The 21,747-nt window shown below is 46.9% G+C and overlaps 2 protein-coding genes across 6 annotated transcripts in view; one reads left to right on the top strand and one right to left on the bottom strand.

The window, feature by feature from the left end:
• The window catches only part of Rab22a (RAB22A, member RAS oncogene family), a 43,142-nt gene extending 37,548 nt beyond the window's left edge, over positions 1–5,594 (bottom strand). For both annotated transcript variants that reach the window (XR_002377447.2, XM_021157082.2), the window contains exons 1-2: positions 5,133–5,594; positions 3,736–3,815 (exon numbers count right to left, since the gene is read on the bottom strand). Coding sequence is in view for 1 of the 2 variants with exons in the window: in XM_021157082.2 (XP_021012741.1) it covers positions 3,736–3,815; positions 5,133–5,168 (116 nt within the window). In the remaining variant the exon portion in view is untranslated. The remainder of the gene's footprint in view (positions 1–3,735; positions 3,816–5,132) is intronic.
• A 129-nt stretch (positions 5,595–5,723) lies between these two features.
• LOC110290525 (putative serine/threonine-protein phosphatase 4 regulatory subunit 1-like) overlaps positions 5,724–21,747 on the top strand; it is a 74,135-nt gene continuing 58,111 nt past the window's right edge. For 2 of the 4 annotated variants that reach the window (XR_002377448.2, XR_003835993.1), the window contains exon 1: positions 5,900–5,945. Coding sequence is in view for 1 of the 4 variants with exons in the window: in XM_029474535.1 (XP_029330395.1) it covers positions 5,753–5,759; positions 5,901–5,945 (52 nt within the window). In the remaining 3 variants the exon portion in view is untranslated. Of the gene's footprint in view, positions 5,760–5,899; positions 5,946–21,747 lie in introns of those variants that run through there. The other 2 variants (XM_029474535.1, XR_003835994.1) reach the window with 2 other exon arrangements.

Genomic DNA, 21,747 nt, shown 5'->3' with positions numbered 1-21,747 from the left:
GGGCTACCTGAGGGCACAGGCTACCTGGTGAGGAGAAGCTATTCCAGGCTGGCTCTTAGCAGAGAATTTAGTGTTAACGGTATGGGATTTACTCACACGTCCACAGTGACTGGCTCTCACTATTCCAACACACCCAAGAGACACAATGAGTTCCTAAGGACTACCATAGTTCATCACAGCGGTGATTCTAATGAAGGCCTCGTCCTCCACACATGTTCCCTGAGGATGGAATCATAGCTTGTGGTTTGACTGGCCAGCTACTGCTGACCTTTATCAAACCATTCCTATGCCACATCAAACCTCACAAAGCAGGCATGAACCAGACAACTCCAATGGAACCCTAGTCACTGACCTGGAAAGTCTAGCCAGTGTTCACTGAGGTCCCCTATTGAGGTCCCCACTCCAGTCCAGACAGGAATGTTCTTTGCAACGAAGGCTCCTCCCTACTGAATAACTCATCTGGGTCATTAGAGAACATACATTTAGGAGTGAGGGACTTAGGGGTAGAGGAGAGATAGACACCTACTTCTCTAGAGAGCTAGTCAAGTTATGAGTTGGAGACATGGGCCAGTGGCCAAGGAAAAGTCCTGGAGAAGCCGACTTTGGGTTACATGATCCAGGTGAAAGGGTGCTTTGGGAACAAAGAGGAGGACATGATTTGAAGAAGTCCAAAGTTTACTTCAGCAGTGGAAGAGGCCAAGAGATACCAGTGAAAGAGTGCAGCCATGGGTGTGGGAAAGGAACCAAAGACAAAGGTACCTTACTCCATCATGCCTGGTCTGCACCTCTCATGTTAGCGCCTTCCCTATCTTTAAGGATCCATGCCTGATTCCTGTCTCACAGTCTCAATGGCCATTCTTACAGGTCTCACTCTGACCTCTGTCCTTGCTAGCCTCCCTGACCCCTCCTCTGTGTGTCTGGTCCTTCAGTCTGCTAGGCTAGTTGCTCAGGGTACTCTTTACCACCCCTCACTGCTATCAACAGGCATACTTCTCTTCAAATACATAATTCCTTAACTTTCTTTCTGCCAAGTACAATCCACTCATCTTTCAACAGTTAAACGTCAGTGTTTCTAAGTGTTTTACATTTTCCATGGGCCCTGAAGGACTCAAGCCTGGCCAGAGAGGTCAGGGCCTGACGTGTGCTGCTATCAGAGATGCTAAGAAGTCATCTTCTGCACAACAGATATAGAACACATCTCGCTCTTAACCTACAGGGAAGCTACATCCAACTACATTATGGCAGGAACAGAGTGTGTCCAAATCAGGATTCTGCAAATGTATATTGAAAAGTGCCAGGTAGACATATAATGGCTCATGTCTGCTCTCCCAGCACACAGGGGACTGAGGTAGCCTTGGCTATATATTAAGTTTTAGGCCTGCCTGGGCTAGAGAAGACCATATTGCAAAAACAAACAAATAAAAGCGACAGAATGTCAGGCTTTGTGTGCCACAGGACTCCCGCCTTTGGTCAGGACAGCCTGAGAACAGCTGAGGCAGGTGTTTATTTACCAAGAGAGAAGGCAGAAGACAAGGCTACAGTTTGCTGACACACCAGGTTTAAATCACCAGCTACCAGAATACCTGACACATGGTTGGTACCTGTGATGGTTTGTATATTCTTGGACCAGGGAGTGGCATCACCTGGAGGTGTGGCCTTGCTGGAATAGGTGCGATCTGGTTGGAATAGGTGTGATCTGGTTGGAATAGGTGTGTCACTGTGGGTGTGGGCTTAAGACTCTCACCCCAGTTGCCTGGAAGTCAGTCTTCCAGTAGCAGCCTTTGTATGAAGACATAGAACTCTCAGCTCTGCCTGTGGCATGCCTGTCTGGACGCTGCCACGTTCCCACCTTGATGATAATGGACTGAACCTCTGAACCTGTAAGCCAGCCCCAAGTAAATGTTTTTTATAAGACTTGCCTTGGTCATGGTGTCTGTTCACAGCAGTAAAACCCTAACTAAGACAGTACCCAATAAACGACTAAACGTTTTGAAAAATACTCACTGGGCTTTCGGGCTTTGCAGTGGTTCCCAGGGCCAGAGAAGGTGGATTTAGTGACATGGTGGGTAGAACTGTGGTGACAATGGGTTACAGAGTAACGAGGTGTGTTCTCTTCCAGCTTAAGCAGCAGGACTGGGCTGTGATGCTGCTTGATGACAGCAGGGTAGACGCGAAGCAGAATGGTAGGAAAGAGAAAGTGATGAAGAGCTGGGAACTCAGCACTCCAGAGAGGACGGGGTCACTGGGCCGTCACTCATAAGGGAGGAAGCCTTTAGAGGCAGAAACAAGGAAGCAAAGATAGAGGAGGAGGGGCTTTGTAGTCTTTCCTATAAAATATGAGTCTGACACAGTGGGAGCCTGGCTGAGCCAAGGCAAGGAAGGTTCTCTTAGTTTTCCTCTCTATTCGTCTGATAGTAAAGGGGGTGGTGTCTTAGCACTTGTGGGTTGAAGTTTCGAAAGGCTGTGAGTGAAATATGTTAGTCACTGATTCATCAGCACTTCTCGTCTGCTCTCCACCTTGCAGTGCAGTGCAGGTGCCAACAAGCCCTGAGCAGCAGGAGGTGATACTTGAAGCACATGGACACACCCAATTCTTCTGCAAGGGTACTGTCTTCACTGCAGACATTGTGGTGGATCTCATCTCCAGGCCTCCACATGCATACGAGACCCTGAGATTTTAACACACTCTCAAGCAGCAGTCTTGTAAAGTCTCCCCCACAGTTGTAAAGTGTTTCCCTTTGTGGCACAAAGCCATATCACATCCTGATGATGAACCACATACAACTTTTCTTTACAGATAGAAAACCCGTTGACTGTCAGGAAGTGTCTAGTCATTACTTAGTTGTACAAACTTAACATAGTAGTAGATCCTGCAAAGCTCATGCTCTCAAAGAGAAAAATTAGGGTTAACCCCATGCTCACCCTGTGACAGTTAAATAGTTAAAAAGATTTTTGTTCTATCTGTAAGAAGCTGGGAAGATGGCTTAGCAGTTAAACCACAGCGCTCTTCTGGAGGATCCGTCTGGTTCCCAGCACCCACAGCAGGCAGTTCATAACCACGTCTAGCGGGACCCCATGCTTCTGGCTTTCGAGGGTGGGCACTCACATTCACACTCACAGACTTACACTCAGACACACATGCGTCTTATCAAAAATAATGAAGTCTTCAAGAACTCTCTAGTCAACTTCAACAGTCCAATAAAACCCCAACCAACCAACCAACCAACCAAACAAACCCCCCCCCAAAAAAACAAAAAAAACCCACCAGACACCCAAAAAAACAAACAAAAAAGCCCCCCAAACAAAGCCTAATCAACCAAACAACCCCAAACCAGACCATTTTTAAGTTAATTCATTACTTTAAAACTGCCACCAGTTCAAAAGGGTTTGGATTCAATTCTACTTCTTTTCAAGGACCAAAACTAGGTAAGCCCCCAAAGACCTGCATCGGACCGTGTTTTCATCTGCTCTCTTTCAGGGTGTAACTGGGTCTGTAAACTCCTGTGTCAGCTGACTCTTTCGATGTTGAAGTTCTTATCCCCAAGTCTGAAGATATTCTCCTAGGATTCAGTAAACCTCACCGTATTCTCTCAAACCATTTTGGAAATGTCAAGACCCAGCAATTCAAAATTTCATCGAGTTCAAGACAACAGGAGTTACACCGGTCACACACTTGTGATGACTTTCCACGCAGCCTGGGATTGATGTATATAGTAAATAAACTTGTTCTCTTACCCTATGGTTGGATTGATATTCGGATCAAAACTGTCTTCCACAAACCGCCACACAATGCTCGATTTACCTACACCCGTATCCTGAAAGAGAGTAAGATGGGGCACTGAGGAAAAACTAACCTACTTGTAGACACCCAAAACTACTTTGTAGCATAAAGTGGAGGACTTCAGAAAAAGCGTCTCCATCTGTAGATGGAAAGACACAAACAGGCTTCTGTAATAAGTCAGTGAAGTAATTATATTACGGGGCCAGAGTGCATGCTTTTCATTCCAGTACCTGGGAGACAGAAGCAGGCAGATTTCTTAGCCTACGAACTGAGCACAGTGCCAGTCATGGCCAACTAGTGAGAAACCATCTTGAAAGTACTGGGGAAGAATTTTGCAGTTCTTAAGTGACACTAGGTAGGACCTCTGGAAAGACCTATGACGACGGCCTAGTGCTACAGGACTGCAATCTTAGCAAATCTATGAGGCAGAGGCAGGAGGGTTCCAAGTTCAAGGCCTGCTGAGGCTGAGATTTCAAGGCTATCCTGGGCAACTTCTGGAGATCCTGCTAAAAAAATAGAAGTAAGCAAGCTGGGGACGCACAACTCAGCGGTGGGACTTGCCTAGGGTGTACAAGGTTTAGGTTCAGTCTCTAAGACTGAACTCCTGCTCCCTCCCAAAGAAAAAATGCCTCTTCAATGTCTGTTTGTTCTGTGTGAAAGGTGACTGGACTCACTGGCCTTTTACCATATACCAGTAAAACTAATGCGCTCCCAAGTTGGGGAGTAATCGGGATGAACCCTAGCCCCACCCTGCTGAGGGGCAAAAACCATGTAGTTATTGCAATTTTTTTTTTCAGTCATTAAAACAGAAACTCAGGAAGGAGATCATTAGAAGGCTCTGAAAAGGCCAAACTACTGTGAGAGGACCGGAAGCTGTACCTTCAAAGTCCTGGAGGTTTCCTGGTAACGAACTCCTCCCTGTTCTAGAGAAGAGCGGACTTTATTGGAAAGTAACTCTTGCAGAAGTGTCAAAGACGTCCCAAAAGTTCAAAACCATCCCACATTGGGGAAAGGAGGCCAAGTGTGCGCATAAAACCCAAAGCCCTGCTGGGGAGGGTTAACTTTCAGAAACTTGGCTAACTTTAAAGGTGTCCCTCGCAAAGTTGGAAAGAAACTACCTGTGGGCTACTTCACTGTGGGATGGAAAGAGGGCGTCGCTCCGGGGCGCCGCGGGCCACCCTGACATCTGGGGGCCTTGGGTGGGGCACAGCCTGCTGGGTCCCGCCGCCCTAAGGGGTCTGTGGGGGGCTGCGCCCCGCGCTGAGCGTAAAGGGGTGCAAGGGGCCCTGGAGGGCCGGGGCCCGCCCACCCGGCCTCCGCGACCCTCCGGACCCGGCCCGTCGCAACTTACCCCGAGCAGGCACACTTTAAGTTCCCTCAGCGCCATGGCCCGGGAACCAGGGGTGCGGGCCCGCCGCCGCCCTAAGTTGAGGAGGGAGAGGCCCGGCCCAGCACCAGCATCCCCCGGCGCCGCCGCCTCACCGCCAAGTCCCGGACGAGCACTCCGGGCGGCCGTGCGTCCGCCGCCGTCCTCCGGTCCGGCCGACCCGTCACTTGTCCCGCGGAGTCACCTCAACAGCCGGGACACCGCCTTGGCCTCCCGGGCGCTACCGCCGCCGCCATCTTGGGACGCCAGCTGGGTCACCTGACCTCCCCGCCCACTTCGGCAGCCACCTTCTCCGCGAGGGCGGGGCGGCCGGCTCGCAGCTCACAGGCGGGTGGGCGGAGCACCAAGGGGCGGAGCCTCAGCGTCGCCCCACCCTCCAGCTCCGCCTCAGCCCCATCTTCTCTAAGGAGTGGGCGGGGCGGGGTGGGGCGTAATCTTGGAGCTACCACGCCTCTAGCTCCACCTTCCACCCGTCCCAAGATGGCGGGTGAGTGCGGCCAGGCTGGTGGGCGGAGCGCGAGGGATGGGCGTGGCCTCTGGGCTCGCCTCCCCGCCTCCAGCCCCGCCCTCTGGCACATCCTAAGATGGCGGGTGAGTGGGTCTAGGCTCCGGGGTCTCCGGCGGCTCCCCTTCCCCTCCCCGAGAACCCCCCTCGTCCCACCTCCGCGCGAGCCCCGGACTCGCCGCCCGCGCAGCCCCGTGTAGCTCCTTGTGTGTCTTTTGATTTTTCAGAGATCCCACTCTACTTTGTGGACTTGCAGGATGACTTAGAGGACTGTAAGTAACAGTTGGGGCGCCCCGCCCCTCCTTGGGTCCCTTCCAGAGGACTGTGGGGTGCACTTAGACGGGACAGGAGCCTCAGGTCGAGCCTATCTCGAGCCCGCTTCTTCAGGTGGCCTTCCCTCCCGGGCTAGGACTTGGGTCTGTTGGAAACTTTGTCTTCCTGTCACTGTCTCCTCTGGCTGCGCTAGGAGCTGTGAGAGGGAAAGCCTGTCCCAACCTGGGAGGAACCTCCTTGGGTTCCTAGTTAGGGCTTGGGAGTGCCGCCCTACTTGTGGGCCTGGCCAGCTCCATGTCTTCATGGAGCCCACTGCTTTCCATGTTTTGAGTGGGTCTCTTCCACTTGACCCTTCTCAGCCTCCACTTCTTTCTTCTCTGGAATTATTTTAAGAGACAGTTAGTTGGGAGAGATGCCACCTTCGAAGTGCAAGTTCCAATTTGTGGCTAATGGACAAATGAAGCTTTGGCTTTTCTATCCAATATAGTTTTTCAGCGCCTACCTCTACTTGCTCGGGCCATTTGTTGGGCTTATGAATTTACAAAAAAAAAAAAAAAAAAACCAAACAAACCCAGGGAGGCTTGCTGGTGGTTGAGGCCAAATCACCTCAGATGACACAAATCACCACAGTCAACTGGGGCTTCCTGAGTCCCAGCCGTAGGAGTTACTCCTGTCCCCTTCCCTTCCCTACCTGACAGGAGTTGATGTTGACTGAGAATGTTTGGTAGACCATTGCGGTGTTGAGCACATTTTATCCCTGAGTGTGTGTGTGTGTGTGTCAATTCTATTAATGTAGCGTGACACTTGGAGAGAAAATAAAAGTGAGTGGTGAAGAGGCCTGGCCATTGAGTCAGCCCTCAGGTGCAGTCCTGGATCACTCCAGTTGCAGTGGGATCTGGGGCAGGTCACCATACCGCTTAGAGCCTCATTGGTTGTTTCCTCTGCAAAACCAACAGAATAGCATCCTACCTCCTAAGTCTTTTATGGATTCGAGGCCAGCCTGGTCTGCAGAATGAGTTCCAGGCTGGCCAGAGCTGCATAATGAGGGATTTTGTAAAGATTAAACCATCAAAGAAGGTGACATGAGTCCTTGTGCATAGTAAACACTCAGTAAATGTTGGCTGCTACCCTGGGAAGTGTGTGGGATTAGCCTGTCTTCCAGAGAAGGCTGAGAATTGGAGCGGTCAGTGTCTCATCTAGTGAGTGTGCCATGGATGTTAAAGAAGACAAGTTGGTTCCTTCTGACTCTGTTCTCTGTGTTTTACTGTGCACACTGACCTTACAAATGCTCTTCACCCAGTAGCTGGGGCGGGCCTGCACTTTAGGGGATACCTAATCTGTCTTCTCCTTGGGCAGTTTATCTAAGCCTCTGGGTTCTCAACCTTCCTAATGCTGTGATTCTTTAGTACAGTTCCCCCTGTTGTGAAGGCCTCCATCCATAAAATGATTTTTGTTGCTACTTCATAGCTGTGCTTTCTGCTACTGTTGTGAATCGTCATGTAAATATCCGGTATGGAGGTTTTCTGACAAGCGACCTTGGGCAAGGGTCGTTTGACCCACAAAGGGGTTATGACCCACTCCACTCGCTGAGAGCTGCTGAAAAGGGCTTGCTGCTTCTTGGTGTAGGTCAGGTTCCTGTGGGCATGATTCAGGTCATCCTTTTAAAAACGACAAGTCCTGAACGGCCTAGGTAAAAATTAATATTGTTAGAGTTGCATTACTGATAGCAGGAATGGATTCTGAGGCTTGTCTGATTTACCTCAAGATTCTTGATTAAGTTTGGCTAATCTCAAGATGAAGGCATGATGAGGGGGTGCCTTGCTTCCAAATCATTCAGGGTCTCCAAGCCAAAGCAGCACAGAAAAGATGGGATTTTCTAGGACTGGCTTGTTGAAGTGATCTGAATTCTCTTGAGAGTGTCCATAGGGGACATCTCTTTCTCTAGTTTTCAAGTGGAGTTGCGCAGTGGGGGAGCAGGGCACTTCAGAGTCTGCCTGAGGGTTTCCAATGTTGGGGTTTGCTTGTAGCGTGGAGAGGCTGCCGGTTGATAAGATCTGTTCATCCAGTTAGCATTTAAATGTATTTAAATGTATACCAGGGACGGATGAATGGGAAATGAGAGGGCTCTGTGGCACATATAAAAAGACCTAAGAGACCAATCAAGAACACACAGTATGTGGTCATATTTGGATCCTCGCTTGAACAGAACCACTGTGAAAAGAAAAAGCATTGAAGTGAGATTGGGTATTAGGTAATATTAAGAATTGCTATTTATTTTTTCAGCAGTGATAATGGTATCATGTTTTTCTTCAAAGGAAGAGCCCTGACAGCAATAAGCATTCATGAGTGAAATGACTTGGTGTGTGAAATCAGCTTTCAAACTCCATAACAAATAGTAAACAAGACGCTGGGAGGAGGGATCTAGCAGTACCATGGCAGGATGCTGAGGCTTGGAGAAGCTAATAGCTGGGGGCTAGCCTTTCATTTCTCCATACTTGAAATTTCCCACAGTAAAAGGTTTTTAAAAATGAGATGAGAGTGTCACAAATGATCAGACATTTGCAGGAGGAGTTGGAAAGCTGGATTTCAATTCTGAATATGCTGTGAGTATTGTAAGCTGCATTTAGCTTCAAAAGACCCTTGTGTAAAATATATCAGTGCTCAGGAGACTGCATTTCTTTTCAGATGTTTAGTTTTCAAGAGGTAGCAGTGAAGGAAGTTGGGAGAGGGCATATTTCTATTTTTGAGGAAAGCAAGGTGCCAATAAATGAGGTCTGGATCTTTGGTGAAAATAGTATTAGCTCAGCCCGTGGAATATAGATAAGAGTCTTTGAATCCGAATGCTGGAGGGAGTGGTGGTTGTTCAGTCCTGAGTGAAAGACTTCTTCCAGAGCAAAGCACACTATATCTCACCTACACACTGTGGCTCTTCTTTGCAGAGACTGCAACCCTGCTGGACCCCATTGCAGGCAGCAGGCTAACTTGAGCCACGGATGCAGGTGCTGAGGTTTTTCTGTGTACAATGTGAATTTGATCCAAATATTAGCACCTGTTTCTTACTAAACTCTCCCTGCCAAGTGAAATAATTGAAGAGCTAGTTGAGGAGTCTAATACTTGAGCCAAACTCAGACAGTTGACCAGCCTTTAAATTAGAAATTGACCAATATTTATTTACCCATGAAGGACCAAATAGTAAAAATTTTTGGCTTTTCAGATAGAAGGTATGTGGCACAGATGTAGGCTCCAATGTTGTATACTAGACCAACCATAAACTACACACACACACACACACACACACACACACGTGGCCCCATACCCTATAAACTTTGCAGTCTCTGCAAAGAAGAGCCACAGTGTGTAGGTGAGATATAGTGTGCTTTGCTCTGGAAGAAGTCTTTCACTCAGGATTGAACAACCACCACTCCCTCCAGTACGTACCCTAGAAGGAGCTGTAAACCACAAAGAAATACAATACACATACACCCCAATCATATACTACAAACCATGCAGCTGCAAACCACACCCCCACCCAAAACCCTCACATGTATACTCACACACACACACACACATCATAAACCACACATATCACCAACCACACAAAACATACCCATAAACCCATAAACTTCACACACCCCATATATGTATGTGTGTATACATATATATATATATATATATATATATATATATATATGTGTGTGTGTGTGTGTGTGTGTGTATATGTATACACAGACACATACAACCATATACCATACAAACACACCCATAAGCCTCACATACACATATACACATACCATAAACTGTACATACCACCAACCATACAAAACACACCCACAAGCTTCAGACACCATATAGGTATACACACACATATACACACACATATACACATCATAATTCATATAAGCACACCCATAAACCACACCCATACACACACACACCATAGACCACAAACGTGCATGCACATGTACATCCATGTGGGCCTGGATGTTTGCTGGTGAGGCTTTAGCAACACGAGGAAGGACTGAACTTGGCTCAGGGCAAGTGTTTTGTTGATGTCTCCATAAAATGAAACCGTCAGTGTTGGAGCTGTGCAATCGTGGCTTGTGGCTAAGCTGGACCCACCTGTTGGGGTGTCTTTCCTGCTGGGTTTAGTGAGCAGAATATTGTTTGAAGACCACTGCTTGGCTGAACAACCCTTGACAAGTTACTCACACTTGACGTCTGGTCTCCTGTGGCTGCTGGGGATGCAGACATGCATTCTTTCCTCTGGGTGGATGAGCAGGGCAGCAAGTCCAGAGTGGCTCCCGTACAGCCTGATGCAGTCTCCTTCCACTCGGGCTCCTAGGAGGCAGATAGACAATGTCAGGAGGCCCTGGAGATTGGAAAGAAAATGTCTTCAGAGGTGTTCTTCATCATGAAATGAAAGTCAAGCCATTTCACAGAGAAACTTTAATAAAATTTTTATTTATTTATTTATTTATTTATTTATTTATTTATTTTTGGTTTTTCGAGACAGGGTTTCTCTGTATAGCCCTGGCTGGCCTGGAACTCACTTTGTAGACCAGGCTGGCCTTGAACTCAGAAATCCACCTGCCTCTGCCTCCCGAGTGCTAGGATTAAAGGCGTGCGCCACGATGCCCGGCCTAATAAAATTTTTAAACAGAATGTTTGCAAGATAATCTAATTAAAAAGAAAGCTGTTGAGGTCTGTAGGCTGGCTCAATAGTTAGAATATTTATTTTTACAGAGGACATAGGTTCAAGACTCAGCATCTGCATGGTGGTCCACAGCAGTCTGGAATTCTAGCCCCCCTGGGGACCCAACATCCTCTTTTAAGGTCCACAGGTACCAGGCATACACATGGTACATATATGTACATGCAGACAAAACACTCATACAAATAAATAATAAAATCTTAATAAAATAGTAATAATAATAATAATATTGCTCCCCTCCTGATACTAAGGATGGAACCTAGGGGTCCCTCTGCATGCTATGTGTGTGCTCTGTCACTGAGTCACACCCCACTATCTTGTTTACTTTTGAGTTTTGCAACAGGGCTTCCCTGAGTTACCCAAAAAAGTCTTAAATGTGCTCTCTAGGCTTTGAACTTGCAATCTTCCTGCCTCCGCCTTTGGAGTAGCTGTAGTTATTGGCCTGTACCACCAGGCTTGGCTTACAAAGTGGTTTTGCCATTCAAAATGCCAGTTGATCTTAACCCTAATGGGGAAGCTATAGAAGGTGGCATGCAGCTGACCTCCTCGTCTGGATAGTCATTCTTGCTTGTAACAGATGTTTCACTGGCTTCTCCAGCATGCCTGGTCTAGACCTTCAGAGGTTCTGGGGAGGGAAGCAGAAGAGACCCTTGCTCCAAGATGTCCTTAGCCCACTAAGTGGCAGACAGTGGGGATAGTGCAGAATCACTGCGTTTCAGCTCAGGTGACAGAGTGATCCAAGAGCACGGGAGGGGCATCATGACTACTGTGGTTCACTCTGCTACAGGGAAAGGGAGGTGACACTGGAGTTGAGTCAGGCTGAGGGAGGCAAGAGGCTATCTGGAAAGCGTGTGGTAAGACAGTTTCCAGATGGCCTCCTTTGTACTTGATCTGATGACAGTGTGGGAGAGCTGGAAATGGGGTGTGGAGAAGAATGGCAGGGTGACACTGGGAAAAAGGGCTGGAGGCTGCAGGAGAAGAATCTACATCCCGACCAGTCGGGTTTGGGTCTAAGGAGATACCAGTAGAAGGCTCTGGAGGCTTTGCCTGAGCTTCTGCATGGGCGGCTCAGTCACCCAGGCAGTGGTGTAAAGCCACCACTTATTTTTGTGTATCTGTTTCTTTTTAGCTGCATATCTGTGCTTGTATGTAGGTATATGCATGTGAGAACAGTGCTCACGGAGGCCAGAGGCATCAGATTCCCTTGAGCTGTGAGCTGCCCGGAGTAATTGCTGAGAGCTAAGCTCTGTTCCTCTGAAGGGACAGTATGTGCTCTGAAGTGCTAACTCTGCTCTCCAGCTCCAAGCTGCCATTTCCTTAGGACTAATGATGTGAAGCTCTGTTGTGAGTGTTTCTAGCGGTTTAATTATTTACAGGGCTGGTAAGATGGCTTGGATAAAGGCTCTTGTTGCCAACCCTGCTGACCTCAGTTTGGTGTCTAGGACTTCCACAGAGCCGAAGGAGAGACAATCTACAAATTATCCTCTGACCTCTACACTTGCTCCACAGTGCTTTTGCAGCCTTAACAAACATACAATAAATAACAATAAATAAGATACAACTCCACTAGGACTGGCAGAAATTTTGTTAAACAAAACTATGTACAAGTTCTGTAAGAGGTTTTTTTTTTACCAATGTTGTTGTTGAGCATAGCTGACAAGGGGTGAAGAGAGGTTAAAAAAGTTGTTCAAAATAGTTCATACAATCTAGTGAATGGTACCAGGGGGCCCCGGTGCAGTTTGTTCCATCCACTAACCATCGGAGACATCATCCATTCATCAGACCTTTACTACAAGTACATTAAGTCTTAGGTACTATAGTTGGCGTGGTAGACCCAGCACTGAGTGGGTCCAGTGACAGAGACCAGTGTGCAGCAGGTTAATATGAACTAGTGTTATAGTTTCAGGTTGTGGGAGATGCTGTGAGGTCAGACAGAATGTGGGCCAGAGGGCCAGGACAGCCAGGTGTGGAGGCTTGTATGTATACTCGAGGCTGAGGCAGGAGAATCCCAAGTTCTAGTCCAGTTGAGACTTCAGAGTGACACTCTCAAAAAGGAGAAACAAGCAGGCAAAACAGAAAGCCAGTGCCAGGCAGTGGCTGGAGCCTGGGGGCCTGTTTGTGTCAAGGGGCCAGAGAAAACTTCTCTGGAGCTTTGTGGCTGGCTCTTGAGTCCAGACTGCAGTGTAGGTGGGCATTTTCATGTGAAGAGCCCAAGAAATAGTTCATAAGTGGCCCCTCAAAATCAAGGGCCAGCAGAATGTATGTCTGGCACCCAATGAGTGATGAACATAGGCTAGGTCAGGGGAGTGGGTACAGCCACGTCACATGTCCTCCAGCCCCCTGCAAAGGGACGTGTTTGCTTTCTATGTAGGAAGTTGTGCTGAACTACTGGGGAGCTTGAACCACGGTATTGAGTGGAGCTCAACAGTTCTGTCAGGAGTGTGAGTAGACCTGCAAACCAGAGAGAGGGTAGGTACCGTGTGCTCTCAGGCTCCCTAGAAAGGACATGGGTGTGACATAGGGGATGAGGCTCGGAGTGATTGCCAGTGGTCAGAAAAGAGCGACCCCACAGGTAGGTCTCATGGGAAAGCCTGTTTGATCTCTGTTTACAGAGATAGATGTAGATAGGGCTAGATGCCCATTCTTCTTGACCTCCAACTCTGTACCACCCTCTGGCAACATTTGAAATGGGCATGGCCAGGTGGCTCCTTTGCTCATCAGAATGAGTTGTGTTGGTCTTGGGTTGCCATGGTCATGGAGTGAGTTGGGGCGGCATGGAAGGCAAAGTAGGTGAGCTGAGGCTCGCTGGTCAGTGGCCACCTACTGAGTGCTTATCAGGCAGCAGCTGGGCATTGGCTACGTTGGGGACTGGTTACTGCTATATGGACTGTGATGTGTATATGTGTGTACCTATATGGTATGTGAAGTTTATGGGTATGCTTTTTGTGGCTGGTGGATGAGTAGAGCAGCGAGTCTCAAAAATACCAAACCATCTCTGGGTGTCAGGAATTGGAAGGGGAAAGACAGAAAAGCAGGAGGAGCTAGGGTAGGATTGGGCTTGGTCTTATTTTTCTACTGAAAAATGTGAGAAGACATCATGACCAAGGCAACTTAATAAAGACTTTATTAGAGCTTACAGTTTCAGAGAGTTAGAGTCCATCACCGTCGTACAGGGAATGGGACTTCAGACACTCCAGCAGTAGCTGAGAGCGCATATCTTGGACTTTCAGCTCAAGACAAGCAGAGCTAACTGGGAATGGCTTTGGCTTTTGAAACCTCTAAGCCCACGTCCAGTGACACAACTTCTTCAGCAAGGCCCTATCTCCCTAATTCTTCCTAAACATTTCTACCAACTGGGGACCAAGTATTCAGATATATGAGCCGATGGAGCCATTCTCATTCAAACCACCACAGGCATCATGAGCCCTGAAGGCTCCAGTCTGTCCATAGAAGAGTTTGTTTCCGTCTGGGAGAAGTGTGACCCACTAGCAGATTGTCCAAAGAGAAGCAACTCATGTTGGGTCAGAACTTCTTGGTACTTTGGAATAGTTTTAACAGGAAGAAGATAGAAACCTCCCCGCTCCAGAGGCTGCTGCCATCTTTAGGTTCTTTCCATCTTTTTAAATGTGTCTCAAGTCTGACTAGTGAATTCATTGCATCTTTAAATAACTGTGCTCTATTTATCAGTACTGTGTCAATGATGAATCACCTTCTCCAGGTTTGCCCCTAGCCCGTGGGTCTGCAGACAAGTTGAGATGTGTCACACCAAAGTGAGGCGTAGGAATTGCTTAGATGCCGTGGTCTCACCAATCAGGTAACCCGAGCAAATGTTCTCCATTGACCTGTCAGTGTAAAAGTCACAGCCATCAATCAGGACAGGGTTTGGAAGCTGTGATTAAAGTCACAAATCAAAGCGGAATGCCCATGCTTGCGTGGTAGAGAAAGGATATCTGCTTGTGAATTCAGTTGGGCTCTTGAGCCAGCCCAGTGCATGGTGCTAGGCATAACCATCAGTGGCCCTCAGAGATTTGCTGTGTAAAGCATTGTGTGTCCAATCGCTCTGCTCTCTGAGAGCTTATAAGCCAGCCTGTGGGGTCCTGTTGGAGAATGACAGTGATCCAGACAAATTTTTTTCACACAACTTGCCTTTGAAGTTCAGTTAAATCAACAGGGGCCCAAACAAGCCAGTGACAAGTCAGAAGGGTTTTTTTGAGATTTGGCAGGTCTGGTCTAGCTAGTAGAGACAGTTACCATTTAGGGTTTTGTGTTCTTCCTTGGAACTTTTTAGAGCACGAGCCCCTCTGAGCAGCAGGATGGGGAGTGGCTGTGCCAGTCTCCCCGAGGTCCCACAGGGCTCTTAGAAACTTAGTTATTGTTCGTAGAGAGACTTGTGAACCCCTCTCACGTGTAATGATGGTTTCCTTAAGGTCTTCATTCATTGTACCCTCCTTTTTAAATTTTTTTTTTTTATTTTTAAGTGCAAAGTTTGTGACTAACATTAGCCACCTTGGCGTTTTTCTACTAATCTACTACTACTTTGAACTAGACCTAGACATGGTGGACCACGTCCATCATACTCTCTGCCCAGTGTCCCCTAGTGCCGTGTCAGAGACAGAATATTGGATGGTGTGGATAATTGGTCTGGCCCAGGGTGTCATAGCTCACACAGAGTTATGGTGACAGGATGACATGTTGAATGGAGAGTCGTAAATATTGGGACTGCTCCGAGAACGGATTCTTAATGAAAATGCTTGCTGGGATGGACGTGCTGGGACATTCTGCCTGCAGCCTCAGCCCTGCTCACGTCTGAACCAATAAAGGAACCTCATTGGCTATGTTTTATTGTGTTTATTTTTCCTCACCTTTCCACTTAAAACAAATTATACTGTGGCTACTCAGTCAGGGGCTGGTAGCTTCCTGTGAAACTTCCTGCACCCCTGGACCAGAGAAATGACTGTCTTGCCTCTGCTGTGCTCCTGCTGTTTCTGCAACATCCTTATCTCACCTCTTGGTTGTGTGTGTCACTTCCCTTGGCCCTTCCCCTAGTGGACTGAATGCTCAGTCCCCAGGAGTCTCTGCATCTCGGGCCTCCAGGGCTCTGCTGAGTTCTGGTGACTGGATGGAGATGGTTTTCACAGTACATTTGCTGTCTACAGACCTGAGTTCATACTAACCTTTTCACACTTTTCTTCTGTAAAATAACCTGATGAGTTCCTTTTCTTTCTTTTAGATTGGATGTGCTGTCCTTTAGCCCTGCGAAGCACATTTCTCATGGTGCTTAGGCTTAGGCCTTTGCTCTGTATAGCCTGCCGCTGTAAGAAGCCGATGTCTCACGAGGGGAGGGGCCGTGACTTCTACACAGGCCCCCAGGGTTGGACGAATGGACTCACTGGAGCCTCCTGTCCCATCTGTTCTACAATCCACCTGTTGAATGGTGAAGGCATTGACAATAGTTATTTGGTTTTCTTAAGACAAATGTTGAGCAACTAGTTTAGCGTTGTAAAGGATAATTCGTGTTTTCTGGGTTCTAGGGTCTTGGTTTGTATTTTTTTTTAATTTAAATCATTAAATAGTTTTGGTTTTTGTTTTGTTTTGTAATTGCCTGTTTTTATTTTATTTTATTTTATTTTATGTGCATTGGTACTTTGCATGTATGTCTGTGTGAAGGTGTCAGATCCCCTGGAATTGGATTACAGACACGTGTGAGCTGCCATGTGGGTGCTGGGAATTGAACCTGAGTCCTTTGAGAGAGTAGTCAGTGCTCCTAGCCTCAGAGCCATCTCTCCAGCACCTAATTGCCTGGTTTTATGATCAGAGGAAAATAAATCTTGTAGAATAACAAGATGGATACAACCTCACAGATAAGATCTTGGTTTTGGTTGTGTCAGCTCAGAACTAAGTTGGCATGGCAGAATGGTAGAAGTGAGCTGTCTGTCTGAGCCACTGATGTGGAGGGCTGAGCTTGGAATTCTTTCCTGTAAGGCAAGTAATAGCCATAGCTGCTGACAGCAGGGACCTTGGGCACAGTTCAGTAGATACAGAACATGTATGGATGGATGTGTGTGTATGTGTGTATGTGTATATGTATGTATATCTGTGTGGATGTGTGAGTTTGTATATGTGTGTATGTGTAAATGTATATGTGTTTGTTAATGTATGAGTGTGTATGCATGACTCTGTGTGTGTGTATGTGTGTCTATGCATGTGTGTGTGTGTATGATGTGCACATGTATCCAGTACCATGCAGTGGACAGAGACTGGGTGCCAAGCACATGGGATTCTGGGAAGGAAAAGCTACCTGCAGACCACACTGACACTGCTGAGCTTGCGCCAGCTGCTCTTCCCTGCTCTGCCTTTTGTTGCAGAGCTAAATGCTGCCCCGTATGAACCTGGCCTTGGCAGTTCATTCTTGATGGCAAATGAACTAAAACATGATCAGTATTAGTTTATTTCCTGTTTTAATTGGGCCAGTTGATGTGAAGTTACTATTAGAAATTATTTTCTCCAGGAAGGCTTGTTTTTCTGCATTATATTAAGCTTTCATGAATGGAGCTGGTAACACTTATTCCCCAAATGAAAAACATACAATGAAAACAATCAAACAAGGAATTATTCATATACTACTTCCTATTTCATGCCTGACTTGAAGATCCTTGGTGTGTATGTGCAGCCTGGGCTTGGTTGCTCCCAGAAGAGTTGGCTGCCCCGATACCATCGTGTAGACCTTACCCCTTGTTCCTGTCGACAGTAGGCAGAAATGTAAATCCTAGAAAATCCTTTTAAGAGCCGACATCACTTCCCATGCTGCCTCCATTGCCAGGGGACACAGGCAACCAGCTCGGCAGGTTTTTACCATGCGCTCATTCATTCCGCACCTTTTATTGAGTGTCCGTGTGTGCCAGGCATATCAATGAGCTCATCAAAGCTTCGGACTCTGGGGGTGAGGGAGGTGGAAGGGACACAGCTGATGAACAGCAAACATGCATTTCCCTTCTGAAGGTGAGGAGTTTGCTGGAAAAATAGAAAAAGAGATAGGGCAGTGGAATGCAGACAGTTTGCTCTTGTTGTTTTAAGAAAGTCACCTGAGAGAACATCTAGGAAAGAGTGTTCTAGGCTTAGGAAACAGCCAGAGCCAGGCCCCGGTAATGGACACGTTTGGCTTTGGTGTTGACCAAATGTAGGAGTCAGGACTTGCCCTCTGATCAGCCTCTAGGTCGGCATGTTGAGAGCTCTAGCTGCTTGGGGTGACTCAACCATTGAGGAGTCTGTCCTGCTCTCCTCCACCCTCAAGGGAAAGGGATGCTCCTGGCACATGGTGTGTGAGGCACAGGGTGCTATTGATGCGGTAGGAGCCACGGCAGAGAGCGGTCAGACCTCAGACAGCCTGCTCTGTTACTACGGAGCTCATCGGTTGTCGATTGATTTAGTTTGTCTTCAGAGACATAATGAACAGCAGCAGCAAAATGTCACGGGGAGGTGACTCACCTCCGCACCCGGCCAGCATTGCTGCCTTCCACAATGAAGCTGCTGCTGGCCTTCTCCCCATGAGGAAGGGCAGCCTCAATCTCATTCACTTCCAATTAAAACAAGGTGCTGCTCCATTGTCAAGGGACCAGTAGCAACTACACGGATGGTGGGTTACCTCAGCCCTGGGAGAGTCTTCTAAGCCTCAGAGGGCCCAGGAACTAACTGGTCCACACAAGGCAAAATGCTTTATAAAAGAAAATGACTCTTTGGTACTTGAAATAAGAGGTGCAATTCTTTTAGGTATGAATGTGACATCATTAGTAAAATTATTTTCCTTGGATTGCATCAATTCAGAAATCAGTCAGTCACTATGTGCCATTTTGTTATTTTTACTTTATCAGTGTATAATGTGTATTTTTCTTTATATCAAATATATTTAAAGCCATTTTGAAGCCATTTTAAAATATATAACATGAAGGAAATAGCATCATCAAATTCTAGACACTGCTGCCTGCAAGGTTTCCCTTTCTTTCTTTCTTTCTTTCTTTCTTTCTTTCTTTCTTTCTTTCTTTCTTTCTTTCTTTCTTTCTTTCTTTCTTCCTTTCCTTCCTTTCCTTCCTTTCCTTCCTTTCCTTCCTTTCCTTCCTTTCCTTCCTTTCCTTTCTTTCCTTCTTTCTTTTCCTTTCCTTTGAGACAGGGTTTAGTCTGTAGCCCTGGATACCTTGAACACTGTGTAGGCCAGGTTGGCCATGAACTCATAAGAGATATGCTCTATTCTGCCTCCCAAGTACTGGGGTTAAAGCCACTACACTCATCTTGCCTGTAAGGAATTCTTCACAGAGACTTGCTTCGTATTAAAAGGAAGATTATCATTTCAGGAGTGGTGGTACACAGTCACCTGAGTACATGAGACCCTGTTTTCTTTTCTCAACAGAAAAGACAAGACAGATAACTAGTCTTAGGGGAATGTTTGAGACACATTAGCACCAAAAGGGCACTTTCTTTAATTTTGTTAGGAAATTAAGATGGAAATAACTTTCCCTTTGTGTGATTTAATAACATTGAAAGTGTTTTGCATATGTGTGAGTGGGGAGATGCTGTCCACACTGCAGTGTGAGTATTGAGCTCACATGACGGTGGCATGCCCAGCTTCTCTTTGCTTCTGTTTGGCCATCAGCAGTGCCCAGTGCAAAGCTGTCCTGGGGATGTGGCTGTGAGCCTGACTCTGCTGAATATAAGACTGAGATTACAAATCCTGTTTTAAAATAGACAAAACTCCCTATAATTCAGAGTTGCTACTATTTCAGGTCAATTTTGTTAATGTTTAAAACTGGCTCCTGTCTTTCCCTTCTTTACATATCTAATATGAATTCTCAAATTTTCACTCTACTGTGCCCATTGTTAGAGTGACTGACACTTGACAAGTTAATCCATACATACTGAATATTTTATATAGCAGCACTATGGTAGTTTTGACCAGTTTTCTGTCTGTCTGTCAAACAGAAGCGTGTTAATTAGAGTCTGTGCTTGCTGTATGCCTCCCTTCTCCAGCGTAGCTCCGGGTGGTACAGGCTGCATGCCACACCTCAAGTTGGTTTTCTGAAGGCGAGATTCTTGACTTCTTGGAGGTTGCCCGACTGTCTGGATATTGCCAATCAAAGCCTCAGGGGACTGATTTCTACAGAAATGAGTTGCCATGGTCCAGGTTCTATATGATAGGCCAAGTGTTTAAAGGCCTCACTGTGGAGGCAGAGCAGGCCTTGGCAGGGTTGCTGCTGGGGGAGGGGGTTCAGGTGCTAAGTTCACGGTGGAGAGAAAAGCCCCTTTGAGCCTGTGTGTGGGGAGCGACCACTGCCCACACAGTTGGGGCGCTCCTCTCCCTTCAGACTAGCACATGCCCTTTCAGGTTGCTAAGAGAGGAGAGTGGCTGTCTCTGAGCATGCGCTTGGTTCCTTTTGAAGACAGAGTTTTCTAAACAGGGACACTTGGTGCAGCTTGCTCTTTCTTGCAGCACTCATTGTCACCTGTGTGTTTGTGACTTTTTTTTATACCTAACAGTGCCTTTATTTCATCTCTCCTGAAGGCAGTACCACTGGCTGTCAAGCCCTGCGTTGGCAGATTTTCCTCCCAGGCCTTGGGTGCTGCAGCTTCAGCCTTGCTGTCTTCACGTTGTGTGAGGAGAGGGCAGGCCACCTTCCCTCCATGTGGGGTGTCCTCTCTGCTGCCTCCACTCCACAGTGATGGCTTTGGCTTTGGTGACCATGGGGAGATGCTCCGTCTTCATGGTGTTCACTGAGATCTCAGGGTTTTTACAGCTCTAATGAGATTTGGAGAATTTTGTAATCTGCAGTGAATTTTAGAATTTCAGATATTGTTTTCAATTCTAGAATTACTTTTTGGTGCCTTTTAAATTGAAAAACAAATTTTGTGTATGTATGTGTGTTTGTGCATGAGCCATGTGCGAACACTATGGCACATGTAGGGGTTGGAGACACTCTCCCGTCCTACCTTGTTTGAGGCAGAGTTTTGCTGTTTGAGGTTACATTGTGTGCTCCAGGCTAGCTGGCCTGGAGGCTTCTGGGGCAGTCTCCTGACTTCGTTTCCCATCTTGTCACAGCTACGTGACTTTGTGGTGACATGGGTCACCAGGCTTGAGCTGTTACCTGTCTTACCTGTGGAACCATTTTTTCCTAAGGACTATATTTTTGTTGAGATTCTGTTTCTTTTCACAAATTATTGATATAAACTTTTATAAGTGTAAGAATTGCCATAAAACTCTTTGTAATCCCAACTTGTGGGTCCTCTTAGTCTGTTTAGGATTTTGCTCACATTTTCCCATTTTCTCCAGACATTGAGGTGCTATGTATCATAGACCTTGTGGACTCCAGAGTGGCTTCTGTTTGTCTCATTTAGCAGACACTTCCGTCAACTAGGCAGAGCTAGAAGACCATCTTGTCTTTCTACATGGTCTTCAAGACTTCCTGTGCTGCTTGAGGTTTTCACACGGATGCATGACTCAGCCACCATGCCCAGGCATTGGGAGAACTTAATACCGAGCCTTCTCTCTGAATTTCTGCTGGAAATCCTCTCCAGCCCCTCCCCACACTGCTAATGCTGTGGTTAGCCTTGAACTCTGCAGGAGAAGCATGGACAACACTAGCAGTATATTGTAGTCAGTGATTTAATAATAATAACAGCAGCTAATATTTTTCAAGGAAATTATTGTGTCAGGAAGAACAAACTGAAGGCCCAGAAGGAACAATATTTACTGACCAGACAGAGAAGGGTTTAGTAAATAAAATAGCTGCCACCGGTACTTAATGGGAAGATTCTGAGAGAAAGAGACTCCTTGTGAGGGAGGGGGATCTTTTCCTGCAGTCAAGGAGTTTGGTGATTTTATCTGGATAGATCAGTGGTCTTCTCACTGCTGCCTTGTTAAGTAATAAACTACTATTTGTCTTTCCTGGGATTGGCCGTTTGGGATGAGGGTCTTCAGTTCTCAAAAGTGAGAGCCAGAGACGGGGAGCAGGGGGAACCATAAGGTCTCTGTTCCATGGCTGTACAAAGCAAATGCTTGCTGGAAACTCCACCCTGATAAAGCACCTAGCTAAGGACTGACTACC

This window comes from Mus caroli, chromosome 2, assembly GCF_900094665.2.
Source record: "Mus caroli chromosome 2, CAROLI_EIJ_v1.1, whole genome shotgun sequence".
In the NCBI taxonomy this organism is placed as follows: Eukaryota; Metazoa; Chordata; class Mammalia; order Rodentia; family Muridae; genus Mus; species Mus caroli.
The sequence above is the reverse complement of the archived record's forward strand: the minus strand, read 5'-3'. Positions and strand labels throughout refer to the sequence as shown.